General features: G+C 41.3%; 3 protein-coding genes across 3 annotated transcripts in view; 2 read left to right on the top strand and 1 right to left on the bottom strand.

The window, feature by feature from the left end:
- LOC150039544 (uncharacterized) overlaps window positions 1-18398 on the bottom strand; it is a 78367-nt gene that overhangs the window by 21691 nt on the left and 38278 nt on the right. The window lies entirely within an intron of this gene.
- LOC150039546 (zinc finger protein 564-like) lies at window positions 8413-17954 on the top strand. The gene is made up of 7 exons (XM_090327759.1): window positions 8413-8424; window positions 9094-9195; window positions 13878-14004; window positions 14199-14259; window positions 14546-14600; window positions 14946-15120; window positions 17777-17954. Coding segments are annotated over exons 1-7 (534 nt in total). The 3' UTR covers window positions 17779-17954.
- Window positions 15129-16065, top strand: LOC150039547 (uncharacterized; the record flags this gene model as incomplete). Its single annotated transcript, XM_090327762.1, has 1 exon — window positions 15129-16065. A coding segment is annotated over one exon (666 nt), but the record flags the coding sequence as incomplete, so codon positions are not given.

The raw sequence follows: 18398 nt of genomic DNA, 5'->3' as shown, positions 1-18398 counted from the left end.
TTTGGATCCACTCACCATTGTAGGACACCTGGACTGTTCCCAAGACTGGGCTATTTTGAATATTACAGAAATGAACATAGAGGCACAACTGTATTTACAGTGTTCTGGCTTGTGTTTGTCTGTATAGATGTCCTGGAATGTTATGGCTAGTTCACAGTTAAGGGATTTTTTGAGGAACCTCTAGACTGCTGTCCAAAGTGGTTGTATTAGTTTACAGTGAAATAGGATTCCTTTTACCTCAAATCCCCACAGCATTTGTTGTTCTAATTCCTAATGTTGGGCAATGTAACTGGAATAAGATGGAATCTCAGAGCCATTTTGATTTGCATTTTCTTATGGCTAGGGATGGTGGATTGCACATCCTCTGTTTCTTTGTCATTCTTACCTCTTCCGCTGAGAAGTGTCTGCTCATTGTTTCTCATTCATTCACCTAACTTGGAAAAGAAAGGGATGGTACAGACAACAGCTGCACTGCTATGACTTTGAAAATAGTTCCTTGGTCTCTACATATCTTTATACACATGTGTATTTACATGCAGATATCTAGGCTTTGATGGAAGACTTTTTTAATTTTGTTTTAGTCATGGGCCTTGAACTCATGGCCTGAGTATTGTCTCAGTTCATCAGCTCAAGGATAGTACTCTATTGCTTTGAACCTCAGCATCAGTTTAAGTTTTCTGATGGTTTACTGGAGAAAAGAGTCTCTCAGATTTCTTGCCTGGGCTGCTTTGAACTGTGATCCTCAGAGCTTAGGCTCCTGAGTAGGTAGGAGTGCAGTCATGAGCCATCAGTGCCCGGCTGTTCATTTTCGTCTGTGCTAAATGATTAAACTATACACAGTCAAGGACCATGTGAATTCATAGACTTGGTTTTTTATTGATGTTAGCAATAGTTCACCTAATACCAACTTTACATACTGTAAATGCAAAGGCTATTTCCTGCTTTTGTGTAGAAATGAAGCTTCTTCTGGCAAAAGTTAAAATGTAAACTCTACAAACAAAGCTTTTATGCATGATTGAGACATATTACTTTCCTAGCTAACCTAATTCAGTGTTCATTGTGCTTTTGTTGCTTTATGTATTTTGCATTTCATGTGCTAATAGGAGTTCAATATGATATAACATCTAAATTTCTGCTTCTATGTCTTCTCTATTTCTTGTTTGCTCTAGTGTTGGCCCTCTGTCCTGCTGCTCTAATGGATAAAAGCATCTGCAGGAGGAATGCAGGACTCTATCCAAAGTGATGCTTAGCATTTCAAACTGCAGAGTCTTGGGGTATGAGGGACTGACGCAAGGTCAAATAACTCTTCCTTATCTAAAATCTCTGTCATACCCTGGGACTTATTGTGAGTAGCATACACAGACTGTGATCAACTGACTAAGCATTGTGGTTGCAAGTACTTGACCTCACAACGGAAAATGTCTTTGACTTTGTCTACTGTTTCTGTTTCATTTCACAATTGAACATAATTGCATCCCTGAGCAAGATATGGACAGGCTTTCGAGTATACTATGTATTGTTATATTCCAGAATGGCTTAACAGTCAGAGGACAAGTACATGGATATGCCAGGTATTTGGCTAGGAAGTTCAAGTATGATAATATTTGTTAGTATATTGTCATCATTTTCAACATTGCAAGTACACAAAATGTTAATTTGGACAATATCAGAGAAATCATACTTTTTATCTACAGTGATAAGTATTGAAAGCATGGCCTTGTGAATGCTAGGCATGTGGTTTGCCAGTTGAGCGACATCTCCAGCTTAGGTTTTCCCCCTGCCACTTCTCTCCGGTGGTAAGATATGAACTCAGAGCCTTGAACTTTCCAATTTAGTTTCAAAACCAAACACGAGGACATAGTGATACCAATACTCTGTTTTGTATACTGGTATTGTCTCAATATTCTAAAGCATTCAGATGACGAGGACATGGACTCAGCAGGTGCTGAGGTCCAGACAGGCACTGAGGACATTACTCCTTTGAGACCTGTATCTCCCAGTGCTGTCATGTAAATTGTTAGTGCCGAGGCTCTTACATGGTGATTATTTGTTCTTGTAGTTTAGAAAATGCGTACAACCCCTTTGAATTGGGTTTCATACACAGGTGGTTTGATGAGGATTTTTTAAAGAGTTCTAGTTCTCTGCTCAGTAGAAGAATCCATCTCCTCAATGGTGTCTCAGTCATTCCCCCAACTTGTCAAAGGGCAGAATGGCACACACAAAGGCTGCACTGCTGTGACCTTCAAACTAGTTCCTCACAAACTTGGTGCTTGTTCTCTGTACATCTTTATACACCTTCTATCTATATTCAGGTGTCTGAACTTTTTTGGCTGATCCCTCTGGATGTATGTGTACTCTGCTCCTTATTATCAGCACTGAATTGTTAGATTCTACACAGTCAAATACTATGTGAATTTCTACACATACTTGTCCTCCCCAGATACCTATAATTCACCAAAAACTAAGTCTACAAGCCTGTATTTCCTGCCTTTTCGAGAAATGAGGTTTCTTGTTCCATTTAAATATTCACCTCTGCTAAACAAAGCTTTGATGGAAGGAAGACCAAAAGTTCATGCCTTATGAACCTACACCAATCTTTCCTGTGGTTTTGTGGCTTATTTTCCAGTTCACTTGCTATGTGGGATACAAAGCTCATTTATTATCTACATCTCTGCTTCCATGGTGCTTCTGTTCCTCCTGTTGGCACCACTGTTGGCTATCTGTCCAGCCTATCTGATTGATAAAGGATCTCCAGGATTCCCATCCAATCTGGTGGTGGGCCTTTCAGTATAACAGAGGTGTGGGGTACAGAAAACTGATTCATGCTCCATTAGCTACTCTGTATGTGAAGTCCGCTTCCATTCCCACCAGTAAGTGTGAGCTGCATACATGCACTCTGGCCATCTGCATTTGACCTTGTAGCTCCTCCTACTTGCCTTCAAAGAGAACAGGAGCAATTGTCTTTCCACATAGTCTACTTTTGCTTATTTTCAGAACTCAATATTAGGATGTACTGTTACTGATAGCCTGTCATGTGTACTGTCTATGGTTACAATACTCCAGAAATTGTTTAACGCTCAGGTGAAACTACATGCACTCACTTGGCATTGATAGCTGGCCATGAATGGCCAGCTTACCCTTTTGGTCATCAATACCTTCACTGTGAAGGCATATAAGTCTAACACAGGTCATTAGTCCTCTGCGTTCAGGAAAAAAATCCTATTTTCTATATACAGTGCTGGGTTTTGAAACCCTGGCCTCTCTATGTTAGTCCACAATCTTCTATTTGAGCTACATCTCCACCTCTTCTATCCCTGCCACGCCTCTCTGCAGTATCGAGGTTTGACTTCAGAAGCTTGTATTAGATGAAGCTGCATAGGAGTGAGTTGAACTTTTGGCGTGAACCACTGTGCCCTCAGCATGGCGAGGAATGGATTGATGAGGGAATGGCTCAACTTGATGATAATATTTACTGGGAGGGGTGGGGCCAGATGGTGCAAATTGGAAGGCATAAGAATGTCTTTGAAAGGCCATTTCCAATTCACCAACATAATGCTGGATGGGAAATGAATAGTTCAAGACTTCAAACATCAGCAAGAAATAGAGACTCCTGGAGCAAAATGCCATAAAAGCAATGTGCATGCATGCACACACACACACACACACACACACACACACACACACGCACAACACACACCCACTATAATTTCTTTGAGAATGGGATTTCACTAGAATACCCAGTCACAAAAGTATAATCAATGATTTTTCTTGACATAGCTCTTGTTCACATAATTGTCCTCACTATTCATATGAAAGAATGAAATTATACATAGTCAAGTACCATGTAAATTCATTTGAATTGATTTTGCACTCCCATTTACTTCAGTTTATCTAAGCACCATTTTATATAGTGTGTATGGAAAAGGATATTTCCTGGTTTTTTCATAGACATGAGACTCTACAAAAGCAAAGTTTTATGCTGCAGTGATGAATATTTCTATCCTGGTTAACCAAACCATTGTTTCATGTTCTCTTGTTTAAATCATTTTAAAGCTAATATACTTCGTAGGAACTTATGCTCTTGCTCTACCTCTAAAATTCTGCTTGCATGTTCCCTCTTCTCACTCCTTGCTGTGCTAATGATTCCTGTCTGACCTGCCTATCTGATAGAGAAAAGGAACTGCAGGTTAGAAACAGAACTCTCATTGAATGGGGCAGTCAGAGTAGGAGAATTCTTTGGTACTAAGTGTTGATCCTGGGTTTGTTTGCTCCTTTCTTTCTTAGGGCCTTCTCACTTCATTGGCTTGTGACATCCATATATCCATTGTGGCATTCTTACTAAGCATTGTGTTTGCTAGTAGTTGATTTCACAACAGACCATAAGCACTTATCCTTTGTCCTCTTCAGTTGTTTTCCATTTGTTTTTATTGTATGGGAACTCAGTCAGTGAAAACAGAGAAGCCAGATTTTTTTTCTTTTTTGTTTTTTATTGTAATTAGTAAAAGGGTTACATGATATTTGCCAGATAGAAGGTGTATTAATTCACATACATTGATACCCTTTCACATGTCTTGGTACCCATTTCCCTCCCCCCCCACACCCCCCTCCCGTCTTGGTTTTCCCCCCTTCCCTATCAAATTTCAAATAACCAAATACAAATAAATTCAATATATCAGGTAACAAAGTGAGATACTATACCAATATGAGATAACCAAGGGATAGCAAAGGAGATGAGAGACAACAAAGTACATTAAGGACAACAATCATTCATTATATGGTTTTTGTTTCAATATCCTGGAGGTCCTTTCAATTAGCTTCACATTATGTGGCCTTATGTATCGAGATTTTGCTCTATTGCAGATCTTGAGAGGCAGATTTGGGAGTCTTTATTGGAGAGCCAGTGACTGTAGGGAGACTTCTGTGCAGCCCAGCACAGAGCTTACACAAAGCTTTTAAAGACAAAAACCACATGACTTCTGTATGGAGCAATCATTCACTGGAGCCAATCTTCCCTAAAGCCAAACAGCATGACATCTCCATATTCTCTGAAGACAGGCTCTCCTTAAATTGGCTTGTTTCACTTTGAAGGTTTTGTAACTGGGTGAAAAGCTCTTATCATCCAGTTAGGTGTCAGGACGGCTGTGAGAACAAGATGATGGTGTGTAGACACAGTCTCCTTATTTAATTTTCACATTTGAAACTATTTGCATGCGGGTGGTTATGGGATGTTATATATCCTGTATATTCTTATCATATTCCAAAATGATTTAACACAAATGACAAGTCAACTCAACAATGTCATGTCCAGTTGAGGAAGTGGCAATGGTTGTTAACAAGCTGTTTTCACCATTAACAAATTCAACACATACATGCAAAAAGAATCTAGAAGTAATTATGAAAGAAATCGTACATCTTTCCATAGTGGATTTTCCACAGTAGTGTACCCTTGGACTTGAGCGTGTTTGGTATGGGCACTGCCACTTGAGATCCATCTGTAGCTCCTCCTCCACAGCACTTGGGTACTGAGATGGCAATTCAGAGCCCTGTAATGGACAAAGCCCTCAAGATAGAGTCATTATTCCACACGTGCTTGATTCCTCAATGAGGGAAACCATGCAGCCTAGGTTTCTTTGAGTTGGCTTACTTCACTTAATATGATTTTTTCCAAGTCTTTCAACTTCCTTAAAAAATGGGGTGATGTCATTCTTCCTGATGGCAGCATTGAATTCCATTGTGTATACATACCACAATGTCTTGATCCAATCTTCAACTGAGGCACATCTGGATTGGTGCCATATCTTAGGTATGGTAAGTAATGCTGCAATGAACATGGTGGTGCTACTACCTTTAACATGTACTTTTTATGGACATTTGGGAAAATGCCCAGGGGTGGAATTGCTGGTTGATAGGGGAGCTGTACATTAAGCCTTTTGAGGAATTGCCACACTGTTTTCCAGAGTGGTTAAACAAGTTTACAGACCCACTCACAATGCAGTAGACATCACTTCTGAACACATCTCTACCGGCAACTGTTACTATTCGATTTCTTGATAGCGGCCATTCTATCTGATGTGAGGTGGAATCTCAAAGTTGTTTGGATTTAGCTTTCCTTTTTTTTCTTTTTTGCTACTACTGGCTTGAGCTCAGGGCATAGAACTATCCTTTGGACTCTCTCAAGTCTAGCACTCTTACTACTTGAGCCTCAGCACCACTTTCTATGTATGTAGTACGGAGGAATCAAACCAAGGTCCTTGTGCATGCTAGGCAAGCACTCTACCACTAGGCCAATTTCCTGGGCCCTACATTTCTTTTATGGCAAGAGAAGTTGAGGATTTCTTCATGTGTCTATTGGCCATTCTTATTTCCCCTTCTGAGAAGTTTCTCTTTAAGTCTTTAACCCACCTTTAAATGGGATCCTTGGGGTTTTTTTTTTGAGGATTTGTTTTTAAGACAGTCAATACTTTGAGCCATTAGTATATTTTTCTTATGAGGTCCTTGTCTATTGTATGTCTAGTGAAGTCCTCCCACTCTCTGAGATTTCTATTTGACTTGCTAGCTATATGTTTTGCACACAGAACCAAACCAGTTACTGCAGTCCTATTTGTTCAAACATTCTTTATTATGTTGTGTTTCTGGGCTAAGGAGCCCTAGTGTGTCTCTTATTTATTCCTGTAAAGTTTCCAGGGTAGACACCCTTTACCTCAAGGTCTTTGAGCCATTGGGAATTAATTCTGGTGCAGGGTGATATATAAGGGTCCAATTTTGGCTTTGTACAGGTGCTTAATCAATTCTGCCAGTACCATTTGTTGACCAGGATATCTTTCTTCCATTCATATTTTTGCTCCCTTATCACAGATTAGGTGGCATTAATTTCTGGGTCTTCAGTTCTATTCCATTGGTCCTCTGGCCAGTTCTGGTACCAGTACCCTGTTGTTTTGATTACTATAGCTCTGTAATGGAGTCTGAAATTTGGTATTGATATTCCTCCATCACCAATCATTCAGTCTTTCAGCTCTTTGTACCTTCATGTTGCAGGAAAAGAAAAAAAATGTAATCTAATAGAATGTAAGAAAGGGCTGCCTCCTTTCCTTGAAAATCGGTTCAGGGCACTTTCCCCAATTCTCCTTGCAGGTCCTGGAGACTGCTACCCACCTAGGAAAAGAGAAAGGTCATGTGGTGGGTATCCTTGTGACCAACATTCTTCTTCCCATCTTTCTCCTTCACCAACCAAGGTGTTCAAAAGTCATTGTAAAGAAAACAGGAAGGAGATTAGTAATGCTCCTCTCTTCTCACACATCAATATTCTCAGCAATGCAGGAGTAATTACAATCTCTGAAGAGAAAATCCTTAAGGATATCAGCTGCATATAGGATGGGAGGAATCCAGAGTATTCTAAGACACCTGCATTAACTCTGAAATAGGACGATGTTATATGAAAGTGGACTTAGAACTCAGGTGTCTAAAATTCTACATAATAGGAAGGTGTATTAGGAATGAATTAGAGGCTACACTGGGCCACTTGGCAACATCCTGTGTCCAAATAAAGCAAGGAAAACCAAAAGCTAGGCATAGGTGGGTCATATACGTAATCCTAGATCTCAAGATGTTCATATCCAAAAATCATGGTTTGAGGCCAACCTAGAAATTCCATGATACTTGCTCCAATAAGCCAATTAAAAAAATGGAACTGGAGATATGGTTCAAGTGGCAAAGCAATAGTCTTGAGCAAAAAGAGCTCAAGGACAGCACTCAGACTCTGAGTTCAAGCCTCAAGACCAGCAATAAAAATAAATGCACGAATGAATAAATAAATAAAGCAGAATAGCTAGAGGATATAGCTCAGAACTAGAAGGCATGTCTAATAAGCACAAACCCTTGGCTTCAACCTCCAGTGAATACTTCCCCAAATGATAACTTTACATTCAATGTAAATAAATCCTTGTAAAATCTAGGAGAGTAAAATTAGGAGACAAATGTATTTGATATCCAAACAAATAAGATGAATATAGAGAGTGCAAAAATAAAGGGAAAGGCAGAAATGGGAAACATTATGCAAGTGAAAACTCTGATGAGTTGAAAAGTTTACCAATACGACTAAAAATCGAGTATCACTTCGACTTTGTGTAAATATGTGAAGAAGCACAGTGTACTAAAAACCAATACCAAACTGTTGTCTACAGGAAAACTCTTTTAAATTTAATACATTTTAGCATAAAAGAGATGGATTGGAAGAGTAAATACTGCACAAAGAATTAAAATGTTCAGTGATAGCCAGGCACTCCTTACTCACATCTGTTAATCTTTTGCACTTAGAAGGCTGAAAACTGAGGATCAGAGTTCCAAGCCAGTTTTTGAAGAAAAGTACAAGAGATTCTTATCTCGAATTAAACACCTGAAGTAGAAAATAGAACAATGGCTGAAGCGGTACAGTGTCAAACTTATAGTGGAAAAAATTAAAAAGTCAGAATCAGAGCTTAGGCCTGAGTTCAAGCTCCTGGAGCCACCCCACAAAAGAAAGGAAAGAAAGAAGGAAGGAAGGAAGGAAGGAAGGAAGGAAGGAAGGAAGGAAGGAAGGAAGGAAAGAAAGAAGCAAGCTAGCAAGCATGCTGCAATGTAAGATTCAGTGAAAAAGGAAGGATGCAATGAAAGTAATAAAATAGCATGTTGAATTCTGTGTGTGTGTGTGTGTGTGTGTGTGTGTGTGTGTGTGTGTGTGTGTGTAGCTAGGATGACAGACTGTATCTCCGCCAAATTTAAAGATATAAAGCCTTTTAAGCTGGGCACAGTGGCTCAAGCCTGTAATCCTAGCAACTCAGGATATTTTAATATGAGGATCGCAGTTTCTTTATTGCCATCCTGGGCAATAAAGTCCATGAGACGCTTATCTCCAAAATTAACCACCACAAAACCAGAAGTGGTGTTGTGGTCAAGTGGTAGAACACTAGCCTTGAGCTGAAGTGCTCAGGAACAGTACCCTGTCTGGAACTGAGCTGCAATCCTGAGCAAGGCCTCTCTGGCTCTTCCCTGGACACCAGCGCCCTCCACCCGGGCCTTGCCCCGCTGCTGACGTTTCTCCGGGTTAGACTCCCACAGACATCACGTCCCAGGCTGGTTTCAGAGCCGCCCGCGGGTGTGTGGGGTGCAGTGCCTGTGGATCTCCGCAAGGATAGACGGGTGTGCGGGGAGCGAGAAGTGGTGAGTGCGGACACAGGTCCATTGTCAGGATCCTGGGCAGGGTGGGGGGCGGATCCGGAAGGCAGGGCCTCCGCTGGGTCTGGTAGGCCCTAGGGGGCCGGGTAGTGAAGAGCTCCTCCAGGTAGTGAAGGGCTCCTCAGCCCTTCAAGGCCTGGAGAAGGGCTGGGGCGGGGCGGGGCTGGCAGCTGGCACCTGAGTCCTAGGAGTCCTGCCACCAGGTCCTGGCCATCCTGTCTGCGCCAGAGGAGGGGAAGTCACCACAGGCTGGGGCTTTTCCATCCTGGAAAAGACTCCTGGTGTAATGGTGGAGAGAATTGATGATTCATTTGTGACATCTGAATTTCCACCTGTCTCCCACATTGCCACCCTCCTTGGAAAGGGGATCCATACGCACCCACGTGGTGGCGGTGGATGTTGGGGAGATCTGTTGTCCTCTCTGACCTGTACGGATTTCAGACTTGTTTTATGATATTGGTTGTGTGTGTGTGTGTGTGTGTGTGTGTGTGTGTGTGTGTGTGTGTATGTGTGTGTGTGTGTGTGCGCTCACACGCGCAGGTGTGGGCGCTAAATTCGGGGCCTGACTACTGCCCCTGAGCTTTTTCACTCAGGCTGGTGCTCTACCACTTGTGCCACAGCTGCCCTTCCTGCTTTCTGGTGGATAATTGGAGATAAGAGTCTCACTGATGTTCCTGCCTAATCTAGCTTTGAACCAGAAACTACACATGTCATCCTCCGGGGTAGCTAGCATTGCAGGCTGCCTGTGTCCCTGGCAACAAGCTAGATGTTGACTTTTGATTATCAGGGGGTTTTTTATTGTGATTAATAAGGGTTACATTATATTCACCAGATAAAAGGTGCATAACTTCACAAACATTGATATTCTTTCTCATGACATGGTCCCCATTTCCCTTCCAACCCCCCCCCCATCTTGATTTCCCCTCTTCCCTATCCAATTTCAAATAACCAATTAAGCACATATAAAATATATCAGATAACAAGGTGAAATATTGTAATAATATGAGATAACCAAGGGATGGCAAAAGAGATGAGTTCCTGGTGCAGGTCTGCCAGGTCCAAGCCTCTAGCCCTGCCTCTAGCAATTCATTCAGACCTCTACCTGAGGGTGGGTGGGGCCTCACCTCTTAAGAGTTTTCAGGAATTTCCTATCCTTCACCACAATTCTAAGGTGCTAACTTTGGACAAAGTTTTACAGCTTACTGGTCATAAGCTACATCTATGTCATACTTATAGTTCTCATCCATGACTCTTTTGGAACCCACCAAACTTCAGTGGACTGACTGTTTTTATTCACCTCAAATATCTTTCCTTTTAGATAGAAAACAGTCAAACCTTAATTTCCACCAGGTGTGTGAGGATGTTTGTGAGTGTTGAATGAACCTAGAATTGTAACATATACAGAAACATGTTTCCAGAATGAAGGGTTAAGAAGAAAAAGGGGGTTAGCAAGCAGGAACCAATAATCAGAAAGCCCAAGTTAGAACACTGAACCACTTTGTCTCTTGATGCCAACTTTGAAGGAGAAATGGGAGAAAGAAAGACAAAATTGTAAGGATAAACAGATTCTTTTTCTCAATGATTTACTTATATAGATTATTAGTCCTGTTTCTATATACATAACATGTCAAACTCAACTACCATGAAATTTCTAAAATGGACTCACATTTTTGTTTTGTTTTGTTTACCTTTTTAGAAAAAAGAAGGTAAAGATCACATACTTTTCTTCCACTTTCTTCATTTCAATTTTTTTTTGCCAGTCCTGGCCTTAAGCTCAGGCCTGAGCACTGTCCTTGGATTTTTCTCAAGGCTAGAGCTCTACCACATGAGCCTCAGCACCACTTCTGGCTTTTTCTGAGTATGTGGTACCAAGGAATTGAACCCGGGTCTTCGTGCATGCTAGGCAAGCACTCTACCACTAGGCCAAACTCCCAGCCCATTTTAAATTCTTAACTGAAACATTAGATGTAACAATAGCTGTTCCTAACTTCTATAAAAGGCTATACCAGTGGCAGGGAGTTTGGCCTAGTGGTAGAGTGTTTGCCTAGCATGCAGGAAGACCCAGGCTGGATTCCGCAGTACTACATTCACAGAAAAAAGCTGGAGGTGGTGATGAAGCTCAAGTGACAGAACCCTAGCCTTGAGAAAGTCCAAGGACAGTGCTCAGTCACTGAGCTCAAGCTCAGAACTGGCAAAAAAAAAAGACTAAATCACATTAAGTTTCTTTGCCAACATAGACAGTTACAACAATTCTTTTATAGTTGCCTTAAACATAGGCATGAGAAAAACTTACTGAAGAAATTGAAAAGGAAAAGGAAAACCATAGAGAAAAGAAATGGATGATAAATGTAACAAATAATTTTGAAACACTCAGATCTGAGAGTCAACTATTTAAAAAGCCCCAAAGGACAGAGTGAACACAATCTATTGTTCTAGTCAGCAAAATAAGACAGAAATCTCACACGTAAGAAATACTGTTTTGCATATGCATTTCAGAAGTTTCTGTTAGGAAGTGAGTGGAAGATAGAGATTTTCTTATTCAGGACTTGAGAGCATAGAATAAAGAAACAGATTTCTCATAATCGATTACTTCAAGCTGAATGTGCATGAGATTATTAACATGTGCAGTATCACTGTCGGTGAATGTAAGACCATGCTCACTCTGGTCTCTCTAACTAATGTAATCTTTCTCTCTATCCACATTGGCCAAAAGATGAATTACGTAGACATTCTTTATACGTTGTAAACACATCTTGTCTAGCCAGCACTCTAGTGATAGAGTGCTTGCCCAGCATGCATGAAGCCCTGGGTTCAATTTCTCAGTGCAACATACATAGAAAAAGTCAGAAGTGGTACTGTGGCATGTTTAACTATAATGAAAATGAACTAAGAACTTGTGGATTGGGATGAAAAGGCAAGGGATAACATTGTCCAAAAAGAAATGTATTTAGTCCTTGACTGATATAACCATGGTCTCCTGTACATCACCTTTACAATAATAACATTTTGAAAAGATGGCATATAGAGCCTGGACTTTAGCTTAGTGGTAGAATGCTTGTCTAGCATGCACAAAGTCTGGGGTTCAATTCCTTCGTATCACTAAATAGAAAAAAACTTGAAGTGGTGTTGTGGCTGAAGTGGTACAGCTGTAGCCTTGAAAAAGTCCAAGGACAGTGCTCAGGCACTGAGTTCAAACCCCAGGACTGGCCAAATTAAAAAAACGTGGCATATGTCCCGATGCCAATGGCTCAGATCTTTAATTTTAGCCAATCAATTTAGTAAAGTGTGCATCATTTTCAATTTTATTCATGCATAACGTTTCACTTTGTGATTGTGAGTCAGTCCCAGGGAAATTTGTTTATATGTACAAAACTGACTAGCTAGTCATTCCTGTGTATTTGTTTTTTTTTTCTTTTATTTATTTATTTTGCCAATCCTCGGCTTGAGCTCAGGGCCTGAGCACTGTCCTTGGCTATAGCTCTTCTACCACTTGAGCCTCACCACCATTTCTGGCTTTTTTGTATGTACGTGGTAGTGAGGAATTGAACCCGGGTCTTCGTGCATGCTAGGCCAGCACTCTACCACTAGGCCAAACTCCTGCCCCCCTCCTTGTGTATTTTTATATAGTTTCATTCATTAGTGTGCTGAACATATTAATCTTTTGTTTTGACTTGTATTGCACCTAATTTTCTTTTGTCTCCCTTAGTTTACACATATTAAACTACTCCATGTGTTGGGTAATATTATTACAGACAAGGTTTTATTGGCTACAATACTTTGCGACAAAAGTGTTAGGACATAAGTCTGGAGCTGGGCCAGATGTCCATTAGCTCATTCCTGCAACCCTATCTATTCAAAAGACGGAAATCTAAGGACTAGAGTTCAAAGCTAGCCTAAGTAGGAAAGTTTATGGGTCTCCTTTCACCACTTAACCAAAACATGACTAGAGGCTGTGCTGTAGTTCATGAGGTAGAGCACTCACCTTGAGGAAAAAAGCTACATGACAGTGTGCAGGCTGTGAGTTGAAGTCCTGACAAAAATACATGAGTCTGAAACAAATTATTCAGCCCTTGCTCACCTTGAACTTCAGATTGTGCTACATCATCCTCTCCATGCTTTAAATTTTAGGCCTTTGCCATTATGTAGGGGAAAGTGTTCTACTTTTAGCTTTCCTGTTTCAAGACAATTTAATTATTGTCTCTGATACAAAGAAATGCAGTACATGTTTCCCGATAGATACCAGATTGCCAAAAATGTCTGATTGTAGACTTGCTCTTACTGTGTGCTATCTACTGTGTCCTGAATGAATTTATGTTTTATCCTAGTAAGGATTCATGTCCCCTCCTTTGATCTATTTTGCCTGTCACTTTGTAGAATATCATCTAGACAAATTCAAAGTTCTTTTGTTCTTCCTCTGTTACATCATATTTTTCCCGTTTAGCTCTTTCTTCCTTTCTCAGGTTTAAGGAGTGCTAGAATTGTGGGTTTGTGGGGAGGAAAAAGTAACAAAGTACTATGTGAGAAGTACCATGTAGAAAAGATGTCTGGTGAGTATTTAATAATTGACTATATAGACAACATAAGGTATCTTTTTGAAAAAAAAGTAAGATGAGACTCATTTCTGTGACTTTAACTCTTGCTTTGGAATTCTTTGTGGAATATTTTAGGAGACTGTGTACGTTGAGGATGTGGCCATCAATTTTACCCTGGAAGAATGGGCTTTACTGAGTCTTTCTCAAAGGAAGCTCTACCGAGATGTGATGGGGGAAATCATTAGAAATCTGGCCTCTATAGGTAAATATTGCCTTACTTAACCTGTGAGCTGTTCCTGCCCTGAGTGATGCTGCATGATTTGGAATGAAAAACTGAACATGTGGGTGAATATATGATTATAAATATACTGTGATCACATTATTCGTGATGATAATTGCATTCTTAATATTTTTTATATTGTTGAAAAATCATTGATTTCTATGTTTGCATTTTAGAAAAGAAGAAAGAAAAAGAAAAGACTGAAGTTAAATGCAAAAATCCTAGGGAGGAAGTAAGGTAATTGCCCTAACCAGAGATAATACTATGCAGAGTGGCAGGAAATTTTTAAACCAAGCTGCTATACAAATGCACACAGATAGAAATTGATTTTATCTTAGAAAATTTTCCTTTTAATCTGTATACAAATGGAGCTTCAAAACTAGAAAATTCAGGAATCTAAAAAATATGCCAATATTGGGAGCATTTGGAGGACATCATGAAAGCTCAGGAGACACTTTCTAATGGTTTCCTAGTTTGCAAGCAGTTCTCAGTTTCTGTGTGTGTGTGTGTTTGTTTTTCACAGAACTCAATTTGTAGAGAGAGTGTCTGAACATGAACAGGGCAGTCAGTGTGAAGAAGCCTTCTAACAGGATGCGGAAAGCATTTTGAATAAGAAGACTCTACCTGGAGTAGCACCCTTTAATACCCATGTGTTTGGAGAAACCATCCTTACTCCTTCCCCCATGGGTATGCCTTTCAGAGCTCACACAGGACAGACAGCCTTTGTGAATCAGGAATGGGAGAAAATCCCCACCACTCATAAAGAATGTGGGAGAGCCTGCAGGAAATCCCATCAGGATCAAACTGGCCATAGAATGCACCATGAGGAAAATCCATTTGCTGCTATGCAATGTGAAAACTCCTGTAGCCATTCTTGTGTTTTTCACAGACATGAAGAAATCGACACTGAAGTTGAACCCTGATGTGAATGTGTGCATTGTAGAAGACCCTTCCCTAACTCCACTACCCTTCAGGAGCACAGAAGAACTCTTCCCATGGAGAAACCCTATAAATGTGAGCAATGTGGGAAAACCTTTCCTTTTTCTAGTTATCTTAAAGCACATGAAAGAACTCACACTGGAGAGAAACCCTATAAATGTAGGCAATGTGGGAAAGCATTTGTTTCTAGCAGCACCCTCGGAAGACATGAAAGAGGTCATACTGGAAAGAAACCCTACGGATGCAAACAATGTGGGAAAACCTTCCCTTCCTCTCATTACCTTAAAGCACATGAAAGAATTCACACTGGAGAGAAACCCTATGAGTGTAAGCAATGTGGAAAAACATTTGCATTTTCCTGTTCCCTTCGAAGACATGAAAGACTTCACACTGAAGATAAGCCCTATAGATGTCTGCAGTGCGGGAAAACATTCATTCTTCCTCGCTACCTTGAAAGACATGAAAGAATTCACACTGGAGAGAAACCCCATGGTTGCAAGCAGTGTGGAAAAACATTTGTTTTTTCTAGTGACCTTCGAAAACATGAAAAGTCTCATGCTAGAGGGAAACCCAAACCCCATGGATGTAAGCAATGTGGGAAAACATGCTCTTCCTCTAGATCCCTTAAAGAACATGAAAGAATTCACACTGCAGAGAAATGCTGCACATGTGTGCAGTGTGGGAAAACTTTTGCTTTCTCCTTTCTCCTTCGAAAACACGAGCAAATTCATACTGGAAAGAAACCCTATGAATGTAAACAGTGTGAGAAAGCATTTGCTCTTCCCTATCATCTTCAAAGACACGAAAGTATACACTCCAGAGAAACTGTATGAATGTAAGCAGTGTGGAAAAACATTTGTTCTTATTATCTGAGTATGAAAAGTTCCAGAGGTCTAGGCATGAACCTCTGGTTTCTGGCTTGTTTTGCTCTTTTGAGACAGCCTCTCACTGTTAGTGTAGTCCTGGGTAGCTTAGAGCTAGTGATTTTTCTTTAAGAGGAGAAGCTGTTTCCTGTATATCCTTACAGTTGCTATTGCTATTTCAGATCCTGAGATGCGGAGAGCTCTAGGCATAGATTGCTCTTTTTTGACAATGATAAACCAACCCAGGAGTAGTGCCCAGTGAACCTCTGTATCCTGGGATTTGGGAGAGTAGCTGGCTGGCTGTTGAAGTATAGGCATCTGCCAAGTCTCCAGCTAGGGATGGGATTCCTGGGATTTCCAGAAGAAAGTGGACAAATACCACAAATACCAGCAGCCTGCCTGGAAGATACCAGTCTGGCAGCTGAATGAGGGGTGGATGAGGAGGTTCTGGTAGGAATGTACCTCAGTCTTTTATTCACAATGGGTCTCACTAACCCAGGGTGATATGAAACAGCAAAAGAAAGCATTAATTTTGTACTACTGAACATGTAACTTTTCTCTCCGTGTGTGTGTAAGTGTGCATTTGTGTGCGAGTGTTACGTGCACACACACAAGTATGTGTTGAGGCTTGAACTTAGGAATTGGGCACTGCTCCTTAGCTTTTGAACTCAGGGCTGTAATTCTACCTCTTGAGCCACATCTTCAATTCTGGCATATTTTGCTGGTTAAGTTGTGTTGAAACTCAGACTTTTCTCCCCCAGCTGGCTTTGAACCTCAATCTTCAGATCCTGACTATCTGGAATTACATGTGTGAGCCTCAAACCATCGCTTTTGTTTTATGTTTGAATATGCTGTACCTAAAACCATTAGAAGGAAAAGCATTGACTGTTTCAAATCATGAACAGGCTGGGAGCTGGTGGCTCATATCTGTAATCCTAGCTATGCAGGAGGCTAAGATCTGAGGATGGAGGTTCAAACCCAGCCCTGGCAGGAATATCCATTGACTGACACTCTTATCTCTAATTAACCAGAAGAAAGAAGAGGAAGAAAAAAGAGAACAATTGGAAAGAAAATCAAGGAGGAAAGAATGAAAGCAAGCAAGTGTGTGCTCAGATAGTAGAGCAGTACCCTGGCTACCATGGCCCCCTGGGACCCATGCAGGCTTGTGCACCTTGGGTGTGATATGGAAGGCCATGGGATTCCCTCCCCCCTCCCCCCCCACCCAGTCACTGAACCTGGCTGTTCCTACCTTGCGCTGAAGGGAGCAGCATGACAGAAAATACTGCATCTTCCTAAAGCTCCCAAGCACATCCACTAACCAGAGAGCAGATCAAGGCAATTTCCAGCCAAGGAACCCAAGGCCTCCTCTCCCACCTTCCGCTGTGCAGAGTGGGTGTGCCCGAGAATGGGGGCGGAGGCCAGAGGAAGAGGGTGGGACAGCACAACCCCAATGCCAGTGCCTTCAGCCAGTCTGCTAGGGTCTAGGGGCATCCTCACTGAGGACTGAGCATTGATGGTTTAGCTAGATCCTGCCAACCACTGGATGTCATCCGTGAGAGAGGAGACATGATGAGCTGCTTCCTGTAAATTACCCACAGGGGCAGCACTAGTCCTCTAGATCACATGTGTGTGTGTGTTTGGGCTTGATCTCAGGGTTAGAGCTCCATCCTTGAGCTTGTTTGGCCCAAAGCTACACCTATCACTTGAGCTATGTACTACTATCAGCATTTTCTGAAAATAAGAGTCTCATGGCCTCTCCTGGCTGTCTGAACCATAGCCCTCAGATCTCAGCCTCTTGAGTAACTATGATTGCAAGACATGAGGGGCCAGTGAGTGCACGTTTTCAAGGTCTGGTGTGTGTGTGTGTGTGTGATCCTGAAAGTTCTTCATCACTGATGATCGTTATGTGGGTGGGGGTGACTTAGGCCCTCTTTTGCACTGCGTTCCCACAGGACCCTGTGAACACCTCTGCTGTAACATTTAATGCCCACGTGCCTGGTTTCTCCTCCAGTGAGTGCCTCAGGGACAGCGACAGAAGCATTGTATCCAAAGCATCTAGAAAGGGGTCATATTTTGTGAGTGAATTCAACTCAGGTATTAAATAAGTAAATAAAATTCGTAAGGATTTGATTGATAGCATAATACCCTTCAATGCACTTCCATGAAACTGGAACCTAGTAAAATGAGGGGAGATACATAGGGTTGAGGGAGATGGGGAAGAAGGAGACAATTATCAAGGTGCAGTGTACTCATTAACTCATTGGCTGAGTTAAAACCTCTTTGTACAACTAATTAGAAATAATCACAGAAAAAATAATAATCACATCGGCTCCTCTCATTCTCCTGAGGTGGAAAGGTAATCAGATGCTTGGCCTCTCAGTTGACAAAGGGGCATGACAGTTCCTTGTTGCCTGCTCCTTGACCTTCCCTGCACACTGTCTTCTCACTTTGTCCCTCACCTGGTTCGTAGTCCTCTTACCCTGGCTCAGCCTTTCTCCATGCTATGTTTCCGCATCCCTGTTATATTGGTTATCCAACTTTGCCATTAAACACTACCACAGAGATCCTAAACAC

The sequence above is a fragment of the Megascapheus bottae genome, unplaced genomic scaffold (assembly GCF_031878675.1).
Source record: "Megascapheus bottae isolate mThoBot1 unplaced genomic scaffold, mThoBot2.hap1 HAP1_SCAFFOLD_176, whole genome shotgun sequence".
Classification (NCBI taxonomy): Eukaryota; Metazoa; Chordata; class Mammalia; order Rodentia; family Geomyidae; genus Megascapheus; species Megascapheus bottae.
This window is presented reverse-complemented; position numbering and strand designations above follow the sequence as displayed.